The sequence below is a fragment of the Cupressus sempervirens genome, chromosome 3 (genome assembly GCF_028749045.1).
Source record: "Cupressus sempervirens isolate cs-2001-9-10 chromosome 3, ASM2874904v1, whole genome shotgun sequence".
Classification (NCBI taxonomy): domain Eukaryota; kingdom Viridiplantae; phylum Streptophyta; class Pinopsida; order Cupressales; family Cupressaceae; genus Cupressus; species Cupressus sempervirens.
In genome coordinates, this window is record NC_143120.1 from 266,448,850 (window position 1) to 266,461,562 (window position 12,713).

The 12,713-nt window shown below is 38.2% G+C and overlaps 1 protein-coding gene across 8 annotated transcripts in view; it reads left to right on the top strand.

Moving 5' to 3' along the window:
• Nucleotides 1–994: 994 nt before the first annotated feature.
• LOC149565926 (uncharacterized) overlaps nt 995–12,713 on the top strand; it is a 90,028-nt gene continuing 78,309 nt past the window's right edge. Inside the window, exons 1-2 of one of the 8 annotated variants that reach the window (XM_089819392.1) lie at nt 995–1,182; nt 1,517–1,643. In XM_089819392.1, coding sequence (XP_089675518.1) covers nt 1,118–1,182; nt 1,517–1,643 — 192 coding nt within the window. In that variant the 5' untranslated portion in view covers nt 995–1,117. Of the gene's footprint in view, nt 1,183–1,218; nt 1,331–1,516; nt 1,644–12,713 lie in introns of those variants that run through there. The other 7 variants (XM_089819397.1, XM_089819393.1, XM_089819395.1 and 4 more) reach the window with 7 other exon arrangements.

Genomic DNA, 12,713 nt, shown 5'->3' on the forward strand with positions numbered 1-12,713 from the left:
ATGGATGGGCCATTTGAGCTTCAATTCCACTCCTTTTATAGAATTGGAGAGGAATGAGTGGTGTAGATTAAAAGCTAAAGAGTAATTAGGATTTATCCCTGAGTGCTCCATGTGAGATTACTCTCATTGGTTTATTCATAAACACCTTGATTACTTGTCTCTATGACGACATGCATTTTAGGAGATTTATTAATTTCTTTTAATTAACTACTTTACCCTAGTGTATTTAACTATTTGATTTAATTAAGCAGGCCAATGTAACTCACAAAGATTTGTGATCAATTAATGATAATTTGATGCTTGATTAAAGCTTTTATTAATTTTCATGAATTATGAAGGTAATTGGGTTAGCATTGATTTTGATGAATTATGCAAATAATTGGATTAGCATAATTGACAAATAGGTCTCGATTTAGAGCGAATAGGACTTCTAGTTTACTAACCCATTTTAAGTATTACAAATATAATATAATATAATATATTTATATATAATAATAATAATAATAATAATAAGTATAGTATACGTTTAATATTTATCTTTTAAATGTATTACTACATTTATTGAAAGACATGTTAATTATGATATTGCTATCAGTATTTAATTGTGTAGTTTTTGAGTCAAACTCATTGACCCATGTATCATGAGTAGTGATTCAACACAAATCCATCTCTCATGAGAATAAATGGAACACTTAGCACTCATTGGATCTAGGTGATGCTTACAAAGGTGAAAGTCCCGAGAGGTCACCCATCTCAATACTACTCCAGCGTGAGTGCGCTTAACTATGAAGTTTCCTCCATGATTAAGCCCACTCTGCTTGCAACCCCATTTGCAAAACCTTCACCAAGTGTTGTGCCTTATGAACCATTCATTAGAAAGCCCCTTAAGCTCACGTTAATGTTAATCTCATTGCTACATATTATATCAAAATATAATGTGTAGTTTATTTAATAATTTTTATTTATATAATATATTCTTTTAATTGTAATTGTTGAATAATTGTCCCCTTCGATTTACAATTCTTGAGATGACAACGGACACAGTAATGCATTGTAATTTTGTTGTTATGATGGTCGATTTTATTTGTTCGTAGCTGAATTCATCTCCAAGATTAACATGAGTCCTTCAAAGGTTTTATCGAAGACAGTGCTAATACTAAACTCTGGAAGTTCCTCTCTCAAGTAAGATGAGAAATACGAACCTTCATTCATGTTCTGCTCTTATTTTCTACAATTATATATATTTTCAAATATCTTTTATTTGTACAGAGAAAAAGCACATATACAGCGGATATTGATCTTCTTGGGTTTCATAAGCTAGACCACCATAGTTACATTTCTATGCACCCAATTATGTTTCTCTGCAATTTATGTTGAAATGAGTTTTGAAAGTCTAAATTAGATAAATAGGTTATTTTATTAATAATCTATGCCGATTTTATTTTGCTTTTTTTTCTTTCGTGAAATTAGATTTTAGGCTGCTTGAATATGGCTGATGCTGATTGTCTTGTTTTAGGTATGCCCTATTTAATATGGCAAATTCTGCTATATGTATTGCCAAGGGTAATGTTGCATCAATTGGTTCACCTAAGTGTTCTATTACCCACAAGAATTCGCAAGTTTGCCAGGATGTAAAAATGCAGGTAATCAACAAGAAAATCTATTTTCCTTTTACTGTGTGTTTTTTGTGCGAGATTGTAATAAACCTTACTTAGACTGATCTGAAAATTTGAACTTGGGCTAATGGAATTATATCAAACGGTAGGCATGTGACCACCGTATTAAACTATTAGCCACTGAAATATTTCGATTTGAATAATGCAACCAATTAAACTAAGAAAGTTTACAGACTGTGGAGATTATTTATAATAGCAATGCTTAAACAAAACAATGATATCAGTTTAAAACCTTGTACGAACTGCTGTCTGAAAATAAGGCAACGATCATAGAGCGAATACACACAACTACACCATTACATGAAGCAATCAATTTCAGTCGTTCAAGTGCAAACAATAAAATAAAGGAACCTGGAGTGAAGCGGTTGTCTGGTCTTTTAACGACGTCTCCACTTTACTGTTCTTTGCTTATTTCCTTCCCATCCTACTCCAGAATATATTTCGAGAGCTTGAGATCGGAGCACTTCACATTGCGATGACCTGCTGTTGGTAGATATCCTGGTATTGTCTATACTTGCTGGGGGTAACCACGAGCCTGACTGCATTTTACCTCTACCTTCATGCAATCTGGGATGTCCTGCTGTAATTCCTATCTCACCCCCAACTGTCACAGCTCCCTTCTGGCCTGACCTCGATTCCAATCACAGGTTCTGGTTTCTGTAATCAGTTCCAATGCCTAGCGTGACCCGTATCTGCCGACACAGTTACACAGATTTACCACGTCTGGTCTCTGCTTCTCTTCACCTCCGGCACAGACATGAAATCTTACCTTGCCAACCTGTCTTACGCAATTGCCTAGAGATCACGTTGCCTTCAGCCAGGCTCTTCCTCAACTGTTATCGATCTCACCTTTCACTAATCCGACTGTGGTGTATATCAGGAATGCCAGTACTGGTGTCTGCGGTTGCTACAGCTACCCAACTGAACACAAGAATGACTTTCAATGGTGTTATTACTCAATACTAAGACGTACTTGTTTTGGCCAGTGAACCTTTAATCACCATTCTTCCTGATGTGGAACTCCAACCTTCTGTAAATTGATGTAACAATCTCAATCTCAGTTCTGAAAGTGCAAATGTGAGATACTAGGTTTCCGTCTAGTCTCACTCTTTTCCTCAAGGGGTTTCGTCCTTAGGAAATATCCAGTCACATTTAAGCAACTCTTAGGATTTTAGAAATTAACATATATTTGTTGTTACAATCCCAAAGCAAATGCTTTCCTTTATAACTTCGAAATGAGGAGAGGTACGAACAACTAAGCAATGTGGGATAAAAGACTATTTTGTCTTTTAGTCACTTAAGTCATTTTGTCATAAAGTGACTTTAAATAATAAAGTACTTTATAGTTCAACTTAATAAAACAATGTGACTTTAACCTTAGAATTTCCCATTTAAAATCTCCTCAACTGAAACCAAAACTCATATGACTGGCTGGCATCCTAAATCATATGCCATTAGCCTATCCGAATGGAAAGATAGACCAACTAGGCACCATTATGGGTAGTGCACAGAAGGGGACATTATAGTCCTCCCTTCTCGGGATTGCTTGCCCTCAAGCAATCTCAATGCCGGATGCTGTAGGATTGACTCACTTTTCCAAGTGGCATCCTCATAAGGAAAATCCTTCAAGCGAATCAGATATTTCTTGATGGACTTGTTATGTAGCTTCCTTTCTTTGACCTCTATCACCTCTGCTGGAACTAATATAAGCTTCCCTTCCTCATTGAGTGGAGGCAACTCAATGGAGGGTATTGCATGCTGGCTAATTACTTTTTTGAGACATGAAACGTGGAACACATTATGAATCCTGCTATCATCAGGTAAATCTAGCTCATAAGCGACCTCATCAACCCTCCTAGTAATGCGATAGGGACCAAAATATCTGGGCTAGAGCTTTTGAGACCCACTCTTCTTCAAGGAACTTTGCCTGTATGGTTGGAGATGAAGATAAACCACATCACCCAACTCAAAACTCCGCTTAGTTTGCCGGTGATCAATGTACATCTTCTGCTGATTTTGGGCCTGTAGAATGTTCTCCCGAAGAGATATGAGGATATCCTACTGATCCTGTATCTAATCCCCGGCTAGTGGTGCCCTGCTGTTCTGCAAAGCCAGGTCTACGAATGACAGGGGCTTCTGCCATAGAGAGCTCGAAATGGAGACATCCGAATGGACATGTGGTAGGAGGAGTTGTAACAGTACTCCCCTAGATACAAACATTTAACCCAAGTTCTCTGCTGCCCTACTACATAGCTCTAGAGATAACCCTCCACCCATTTATTAAGTATCTCAGTCTGTCCATCCGTCTGGGGGTGGTAACTCATGCTGGGTGTCAATTCCGTACCAGTCAATTTGAACAGTTCCTGCCAAAAAGTGCTAAGGAACTTGCTATCCCTATCGCTCACAATGGTGCGAGGAAGACCATGTAAACGAAATGATACCACCACAAAAATAGAATCCTTGCTCTGCACCCTAGGCAACCCTATAATAAAATCCATGGAAATACTCTCCCATTTCTGTGCTGGAATGGGAAGAGGCTGTAATAACCCCGTTGGAAACTTATGCTCTGACTTGTTCTGTTGACAAGTTTGACACTCCTTGATATGGTAGAGGACATTGTCCTTGAGGCCCTTAAATGAAAATCTTTCCCTGACCTGTCTATATAGGTTTTGAAGAACCCTGGGTGTCCTACTGATGGTGCATCATGTAGAGTTTTCATAACCTTAATTTTGAGTTTAGATCTTGGTACGAGTTAAATCCGATCCTTATAGAAAATCACATCATCTATTACCTTGTACTTGCTGTCTTGAAGCTGTCCATCCATTATTTGACATGCTTAGAATACTCAACCAACAATTGAGACTTCCAATCTGCTGATATCTCATAAATACCACAACATTCCGCTACTGAGGGTCTCCTAGAAAATGCATCAGCAACTACATTGTTTTACCTTTGACATACTCAATGTCAAAATCATAGGCCTAAATTTTGCTAACTTGCTTTTGCTGACTTTCATTAAGATCCCTTTGTTCTAAGAAGTAGCACAAACTATTGTGATCTGTCCTAACTGTGAATTTTCCCCCCACTAAGTACTGTTTGAACTTAGCTAAGCATGCATAATAGCCAACATTTCCTTATCATAAGTGGAGTACAGTCTCTTGCCATCCTTGAGCTTCCTGCTATCATAAGCAATCAGATGCCTATCCTACATGAGAACCGCGCCAATACCACTCCCTGAAGCATCACACTCAAGAACAAACTATCGAGAGAAATCGGGCAGTGCTAGGACTGGGCATGTGCTCATCACTTGCTTGAGCCTATTAATGGTCTCCTTTGCCTCAACTGTCCATTTGAATGCCCCTTTCCCTGTGAGGTCGGTGAGGGGAGCTTCTATCTGAGAGAAACCTCTAGCAAACCTCCTGTAGTAAGAGCAAAGACCCATGAATCCCCTCAAGTCTGATACGTTCCTTGGTGGTGGCCAATCTAGGATTGCCTGAATCTTTTCTTGATGTACCTTCACTATATTTGCACCAATCACATGACCCAGGTAAAGAATCTCAGTAAATTTGAAATCGCACTTTGACTCCTTTGCAAACAACGAATGCTTCTCCATGATACTGAGTACCTCATCTAAATGTTGCAAGTGTTTCTTCCAAGTTCTGCTGAAAATCAAGATTTCATCAAAAAATACTAATATGCTCTTCCGCAGCTGCTTTCTAAAGATATGGTTCATACATGACTGAAACGTAGCTGGCGCATTAGTGAGTCCAAATGGCATAACCAAGAACTCGTAGTGTCCATAGTGACAACGAAAGGCTGTCTTGTGCACATCCTCCTCGTGAACCCGTATCTGATGGTATCTCGATCTGAGGTCAACCTTCGATAAGTAAACTGCCCCATGTAACTCATCCAGTAACTCATCAATGTGAGGGATTGGGTACTTGTTCTTGATGGTCCTCTTGTTGAGGGCACGGTAATCAATACACATGCGAAGGGTGCCATCCTTCTTCTTCACCAATACAACTGAAGAAGCAAAGGGATTGGAGCTAGGTTTGATGTGTCCCATGTCTAGTAGTTCCTTAATCGTCTTTTCTATCTCCTCCTTATAGTGCTTGGGATGATGATAAGGTGTTTTGATGAAGGGTTTGGCGTCCTCTAACTCAATGATATGCTCAAACCCTCTATTTGGGGGAATGCTTGGAGGTATGATCTCAAAAACCCTCTTGTGCTTATCAAGCACCGATTGAATGTCAACATGAATCTGTTGTCTCAAGTCTAAGGTAGTCTTAGAAGAAATAAAACAATGGGCCGCCCACTCCATGTCATCATGCCTCATGATTGCCTCCGTCCTGTGGGCTGAAATCAGCCTGGGTTCACCCTCCAACATAGCCTTGAGGATCACCTGTTTGCCATCTTGTAAGAATTCCAGTTGCATCTTAGCATGATCAACTGTGTACCTGCCAATGGTTTGCAGCAACTGTCTACCCAACATAGCATCGAACCCATCCAAATCAACCACATAAAAATCTGCCTCAAGAAGAAAATCATCAAAATGAATCGGAAGTCCTGACACCTTCCTTGCCCATCTCAATCTCTCACCTCTTGTCACTCTAACCTCAAACTTAGGTATGTCATCAATTTGTAACTTCCTCTTGGTAACCTATCGTGAGCTTATAAAGTTATGCGAGGCACCTGTATCCAAGAGACATATAATACGTTGCCCTCTAACAATTCCCTTCAAACGAAAGGGGTGTCTCATGGGATCGCTAGAAAGTGATGCTATGATAGGAGGCTGTCCCTGGGTGCGTTAATTCTTTTTCTCTCTAGGTGGTCGATCCTCATTCTCTTCCTCATCACTGCCATCAACATCACTGCCCTCCTACTGCTCATCCTCCTTTGAAAGTACCTCGACATAATGTATCTTGCCTTTGCCAAGGCGTCTATGATCCGGTGTCCATGGCTCTCTGTAGGTGAAGCATAGCTTCTTCTTCCTGAGTTCGTTTTGTGTCTCAAAGTCCATACTGGGAGGTGTAGGCTTCTGCTGGTTCTTGTTCTTTTGGAATGAGGTGGACCCCTTATACGTTTTCTTAGGAGGTTGTAATATCGAAGAGGGTGTCGCAAGATCGTGTGCGATCTTAATAACATCATCCAGGGTGTTTGGTTTAAGTACCTTAACCAAACCTCTATATCTATCTTGTAAACCCTCGGTGAACAACATTACCTTACGCTATTCTGTCATATCTGGTACCATCACTGAGATCCACTGAAACTCGTCAATGAAATCATCTAGAGATCCACCTTGTCGTAATTGTGCCAAATCCTTCCTATAAAAATGAGTAATCAGCTTAGAGCTGAAAGTCTCATAAGACGTAATGAGACCATGATCCTGGATGACCAACCCATGATGCCACCAATCATATGCCGCTCCCTCTAAATGCATCATAGCAAATCTGATGGCATCTGTCTTTGACATGGGTTTAAGTGTTAGGTAAGTGTCTAGCTTGTGAATCCAAGCTCTCACGGATGTCTTAATGCCGCCATCAAAAATGGGGAGAGATAGTTTGCTCATAGCATGCTTCAAATCCCTATTCGGTGCTCTAGGCCTCCTGTCCTCTTGTTGTCTTTCTGTCTCCCTTTTCTGATTTAAGTATTGAATAAAAGACATATTTTGTTTAACTGGGTCAGGGAACAAATCCCACTCATCGAACATTGCCATAACATTCTCTGGCAGTAGGTTTGGTGCCATTGGTGGTGCTACCTCTTCCTCTGCATTAAAAAAAGGCATTAAAGGCCTATCAGTGTTTCGTGTGGGGGCCCTAACAGCTCGGGGTGATCCTGCCATACTATCACTGCCACTGTGATGGCCTGGGGCTCTCTTGTTAACCGGGGCTAATTGCTGCATAGTGCTTGCAAGCTACTGAAGCACATTAGCAATGTTGTTCTGTCCATCTTGGATAGCTTGCGATGTTTCCCTTAATTCTTGATCCGATTCAATTTCATTATGAGCCATTTGAATGTTGTTTTCCTGTTCAACCTGTTCACCTATTCCAAAGGTTAACTCTTCGTCAACTGAATCACTATCCTCAATGTCAATCTGCTCCGAAGACTCTGCTTGTTTCGGTTGGAGGTGACTAAATTTATAAATTTCTTCCTTATACCTGGCTGTCATCTTTCTTGTTTATTCCAACTTGTTATGTGATAAATTTCCCAACAAGATAGCAAGATTTATGGCTCTGATACCACTGTAATAAACCTTACTTAGACTGATTTGAAAATTTGAACTCAAAGAATTGGCATGTGACCACCGTATTAAACTATGAGCCACTGAAATATTTCGGTTTGAATAATGCAACCAATTAAACTAAGAAAGTTAACGTGTGGAGATCATTTATGATACCAATGCTTAAACAAACAATGATAACAGTTTAAAAACTTGTACAAACTATTGTCTGAAAATAAGACAATGATCATAGAGTGAATACACACAGCTACACCATTACATGAAGCAATTAAACTTAAACGAACAATGATATCAGTTTAAAACCTTGTATAGACTACTGTCTGAAAATAAGGCAATGATCATAGAGCGAATACACACAGCTACACCATTACATGAAGCAATTAATTTCAGTCGTTCAAGTGCAAAAAAGAAAATAAAGGAACTTGCAGTGAAGTAGTTGTCCGGTCTTTTAATGATGTCTCCACTTTACTATTCTTTGCTTATATCCTTCCCGTCCTACTTCAAAATATATTTCGAGAGCTTGAGATCGGAGAACTTCACATTGCGATGACCTGCTATTGGTAGATATCCTAGTATTGTCTCTACTTGTTGGGGGTAACCGTGAGCCCGACTGCGTTTTACTCCTACCTTCATGCAATTTGGGATGTCCTACTGTAATTCCTATTTCACCCCCAATTGTCACAGCTCCCTTCTAGCCTCACCTCGATTCCAATCGTGGGTTTTGGTTTTTGTAATCAGTTCCAATGCCTAGCATAACCCATATCTGCTAGCACAGCTACACAGGACTTACCACGTTTGGTCTCTGCTTCTCTTCACTTCCGGCATAGGCATGAAATCTTACCTTGCCAACCTATCTTACGCAATCTCCTAGAGATCACGTGGCCTTCAGCCGAGCTCTTCCTCAACTGTTATTGATCTCACCTTTCACTAATCCGATTGTGGTGTATATCAGGAATGCCAATAATGGTGTTTGCGGTTGCTACAATTACCCAAATGAACATTGTTGTTGGTAAATTAGTATCCAAACGGGGGCATGACGGTTGAGTCACCCCTTCGGAAAGGCATATGTACACTGTCTGAAATGAACTTTGGATCATAATTGTAATCATTGAGTGCATATTGCATATATGAATAAAGTATCTATTCTGCATTATATCTTACTATACTACATGTGTTAAGTATTCTTTTACCTTGTATGGTAAACAAACACGAGAATGACTTTCAATGGTGTTAATACTCAATACTAAGCCGTACCTATTTTGGCCAATGAACCTTTAATCACCATTCTTCCTGATGTGGAACTCTAACCTTTTGTAAATTGATGTAATAATCTCAATCTCAGTTCTGAAAGTGCAAATGTGAGATACTAGGTTTTCATCTAGTCTCACTCTTTTCCTCAAGGGGTTTTGTCCTTAGGAAATATCCAGTCACATTTAAGCAACTCTTAGGATTTTAGAAATTAACATATATTCGTTGTTACAATCCCAAAGCAAATGCGTTCCTTTATAACTTCAAAATGAGGGGAGGTACGAACAACTAAGTAATGTGGGATAAAAGACTATTTTATCTTTTAGTCACTTACTCATTTTCTCATAAAGTGACTTTAAATAATAAAGTACTTTATATTTCAACTTAATAAAACAATGTGACTTTAACCTTAGAATTTCCCATTTAAAATCTCCTCAACTGAAACCAAAACTCCTGTGATTGGCTGGCATCCTAAATCATATGCCGTTAGCCTATATGGATGGAAAGATAGACCAACTAGGACCATTATGGCTAGCACGGAGAAGGGGACATTACAACGATTTGAACTAATTTGGTGGGGGATTCAGTTACAAGGGGAAATCTAATCGGGCATCATTTTCATGCCAGTTAGAAATTTCGTTTTTGTTGGTAATTTCTAGAATAATGAGCTACATAATTTTTATTTTTGGATAATCTTGGCTTACATCCTTAGTATTTCTAAACATGGGTCATTCTTGAGTAAACTGGGTACATAATTGAGGAACTTGTCCTTTAGAGTTCTAGTTCAATGTATTGTAGTAGGAGCAGACGATTATACTGAGCCTGGGGTGAATCAGTAGAATAACAATTTTGCCAATTTCAAATTTTATCCACACAATAACTTCAAATGCTGAAATAAACAATTATGCACATTAATACATTAACACAATGATTTACGTGAAAATCGAATGCGAGAGAAAACCACGGCAAATAAATGCTTTCTTATATAAACTGTTCTTTTACAATGGTTTTTAGGCTCCAACCTACTATAGGCTACGACCTCTATGTGTATGAGCACTGACTCACTCGAAGCTCCGACTCCCACACTTCGCAAGCACCAACCTACTGGAAGTACCAACTCCCACTGCTTGTCTTCGCAAGCACCAATTCACTGTACACAAACTTCTTATCGACCTTTGCATTGTTGCTTACTTAACTGACAATGGATACTTTCTTGGCACAATATCTTCTCTTCAAACTGATATGTAAATCTGCTTTTAAATCTACTTTCATTTCTGCAAATTTCTTTCTTTATATTTCTTCTTTCTTCATTTGCATCTGCATACTCTTCTTTATCAGCCTATGTCTCATTTATATCCACACAAATCCTCTTTTGCATCTGCTTATATTCCTAATACCTATATATAAATGTGCATTAATCCTCTTTTATACTTATTCACATTTCTTTTCGCTTCTACTCTCACACCTCTTATATTTTTCATTCTGCAATTTTCTCACACATATTCTTCACTACACTTCTTCTATTTATCCAAACTGCTGACTTGCTTTTCAAATGATTTCTTCCCTTATTTATACCTTCTTGTTTTACAAGGTCATGTCTTTTAAAAGATGTCTTTTTATTAAAATATAATTTATTTTCTTTTATTATTATCTGAATTTAATTGCACCTGTTGGAAAATTGTTTTCGAACTTATTTCAAACTTAACTTCTCTCGAGACCATTACTTTGATGGGTGATTAAATATTATTTTATTTAATCACAGTTTAGTAAATATACCCCCCTTCCATTATGTAATGTTCCTTCGTTTATTTGGTTGGCTCTCCCAATTCTTTATTTTGCACCTACAAGGATGTTAGTGCCTTCGTGGAATTATAAATCAAAGAAATAATGTTACTTATTTAAAACAAATGACTTAATTTTCTAATCCTAACTATTCCCCTTCTTAAAGATGGGCTGTGATCTGGTGCTTAGTTCCTGTGTGAGGTTTTAGCTATTGGTGGCTAATTCTCCACTAAGTATCGTCATTTCACAAATTGACTCCTCTTTAAGAGCTATGGATAATCGTTTCCGATTCATCCACCCTTCCTAGAAGCTTTCGCAATCTAGGCCTTATGGATAACCCTGATGGTGTATCCATCCTTTCATATGCATATGATATAACTTTCTAGTGTACTGACCTTCAGAGTTTTGTTAATCTCTGCCTTGCTTCAATCCTTCTCTTTAACAGAGATGGAGTTAATAAGCCCTTCAGAGAACCAAGGGTCTCTCCCTTAGTTTTAGATAAGGAATAAGAGTTCTCCCTTATGAATGAGTCTCTTACGTCCAAACTATCCCTTGTCCGCCTGTTCAAGTATTATTCTTCTTTTCGTATATAACGTATTGAATGGCCAATGTTCAGCTTGTCGAATTTGTAATTCAATATCTCCTATATGTGTACGTTTTCAACTTTTGAGAGCTCTGTATGATGGGCCTAATAACTATCAACAGGAACTGGTCAAACTTGATGACTGTGGTTCTTATTTGCTGTGATCCTTACTGTTTATGGCACCTGCGGTGATGAGAGTTTATTTGTCTTAAATCCGCCAATTTACTATCGTTTGGATCTATTATCTCCTCTGACTGTAGCCGCTGGATTTTTATCCGCTGGGTTGGTTACTTATAATGGTCATTTGGGTGTGTTCTGACGAGCAATGGTTGATTGCTCTGTCATGTGTTCTTCCCACTATGATGCGATATTCTTGACAGCTTGTAGACTTTCCTTTCTCCCTCAATACTTCCACTGTCGCTTCTTCCGAATCCTCGTTTTTTTCCTTTCTTTGTTGTTTCCTGGTCTGATGCTTTCCTTTCCTCTTGCGATTATTAGTTTATATGTGCCCAAATGTTATTCGAAAAGTCACGCCTGTTCTTTTCATTATATTTTAGAGAGATTGTTATTCGTGATTGATTTTTAAATAATTTAAGAATTGCCTTAATGTGATTTAACTTTAAAAACCTTGATTGTGTTTTCTTTTAATCATTATTTCATTTTCCATAAATAATAATTCGGGTCTTGAAATTATTAAATTTAATAATTATTATAATTGCCTTATAGAATATTGATTAAAGTCAATAATGATTACTTGTTGGAATAATTAATTAATTTTTTTAAAAAAATGGATTCACTATATTAATGATAAAATATAATTTAGATACAAAGTTCTTGACTTATGTAGTGAGGGGTTATTACAGTCTCCCCCGCTTGATTTTGCTTGTCCTCAAGAAATTTAATAGTCTCCTCTCTTTCCCAGGTGGCAACTTCCTTGGGTAGATTCCTCCATTGGATTAAGTATTCTGTGATGGTTCTATTCCTCAATTTCCATTTTCGAGTATCCAAAATGACTTCGGGGTTTAAGACGAGATGACCCTCATCATTTAAGGGGGGTAATTCTGCACATGGCTCTATTTGTTTTCCAAATACTTTTTTGAGTCAGGAGACATGAAAAACATTGTGGATCTTACTTTCTTCAGGGAGTTGTAATTTGTATGCCACTTCTCCAATCTTCCTCAAT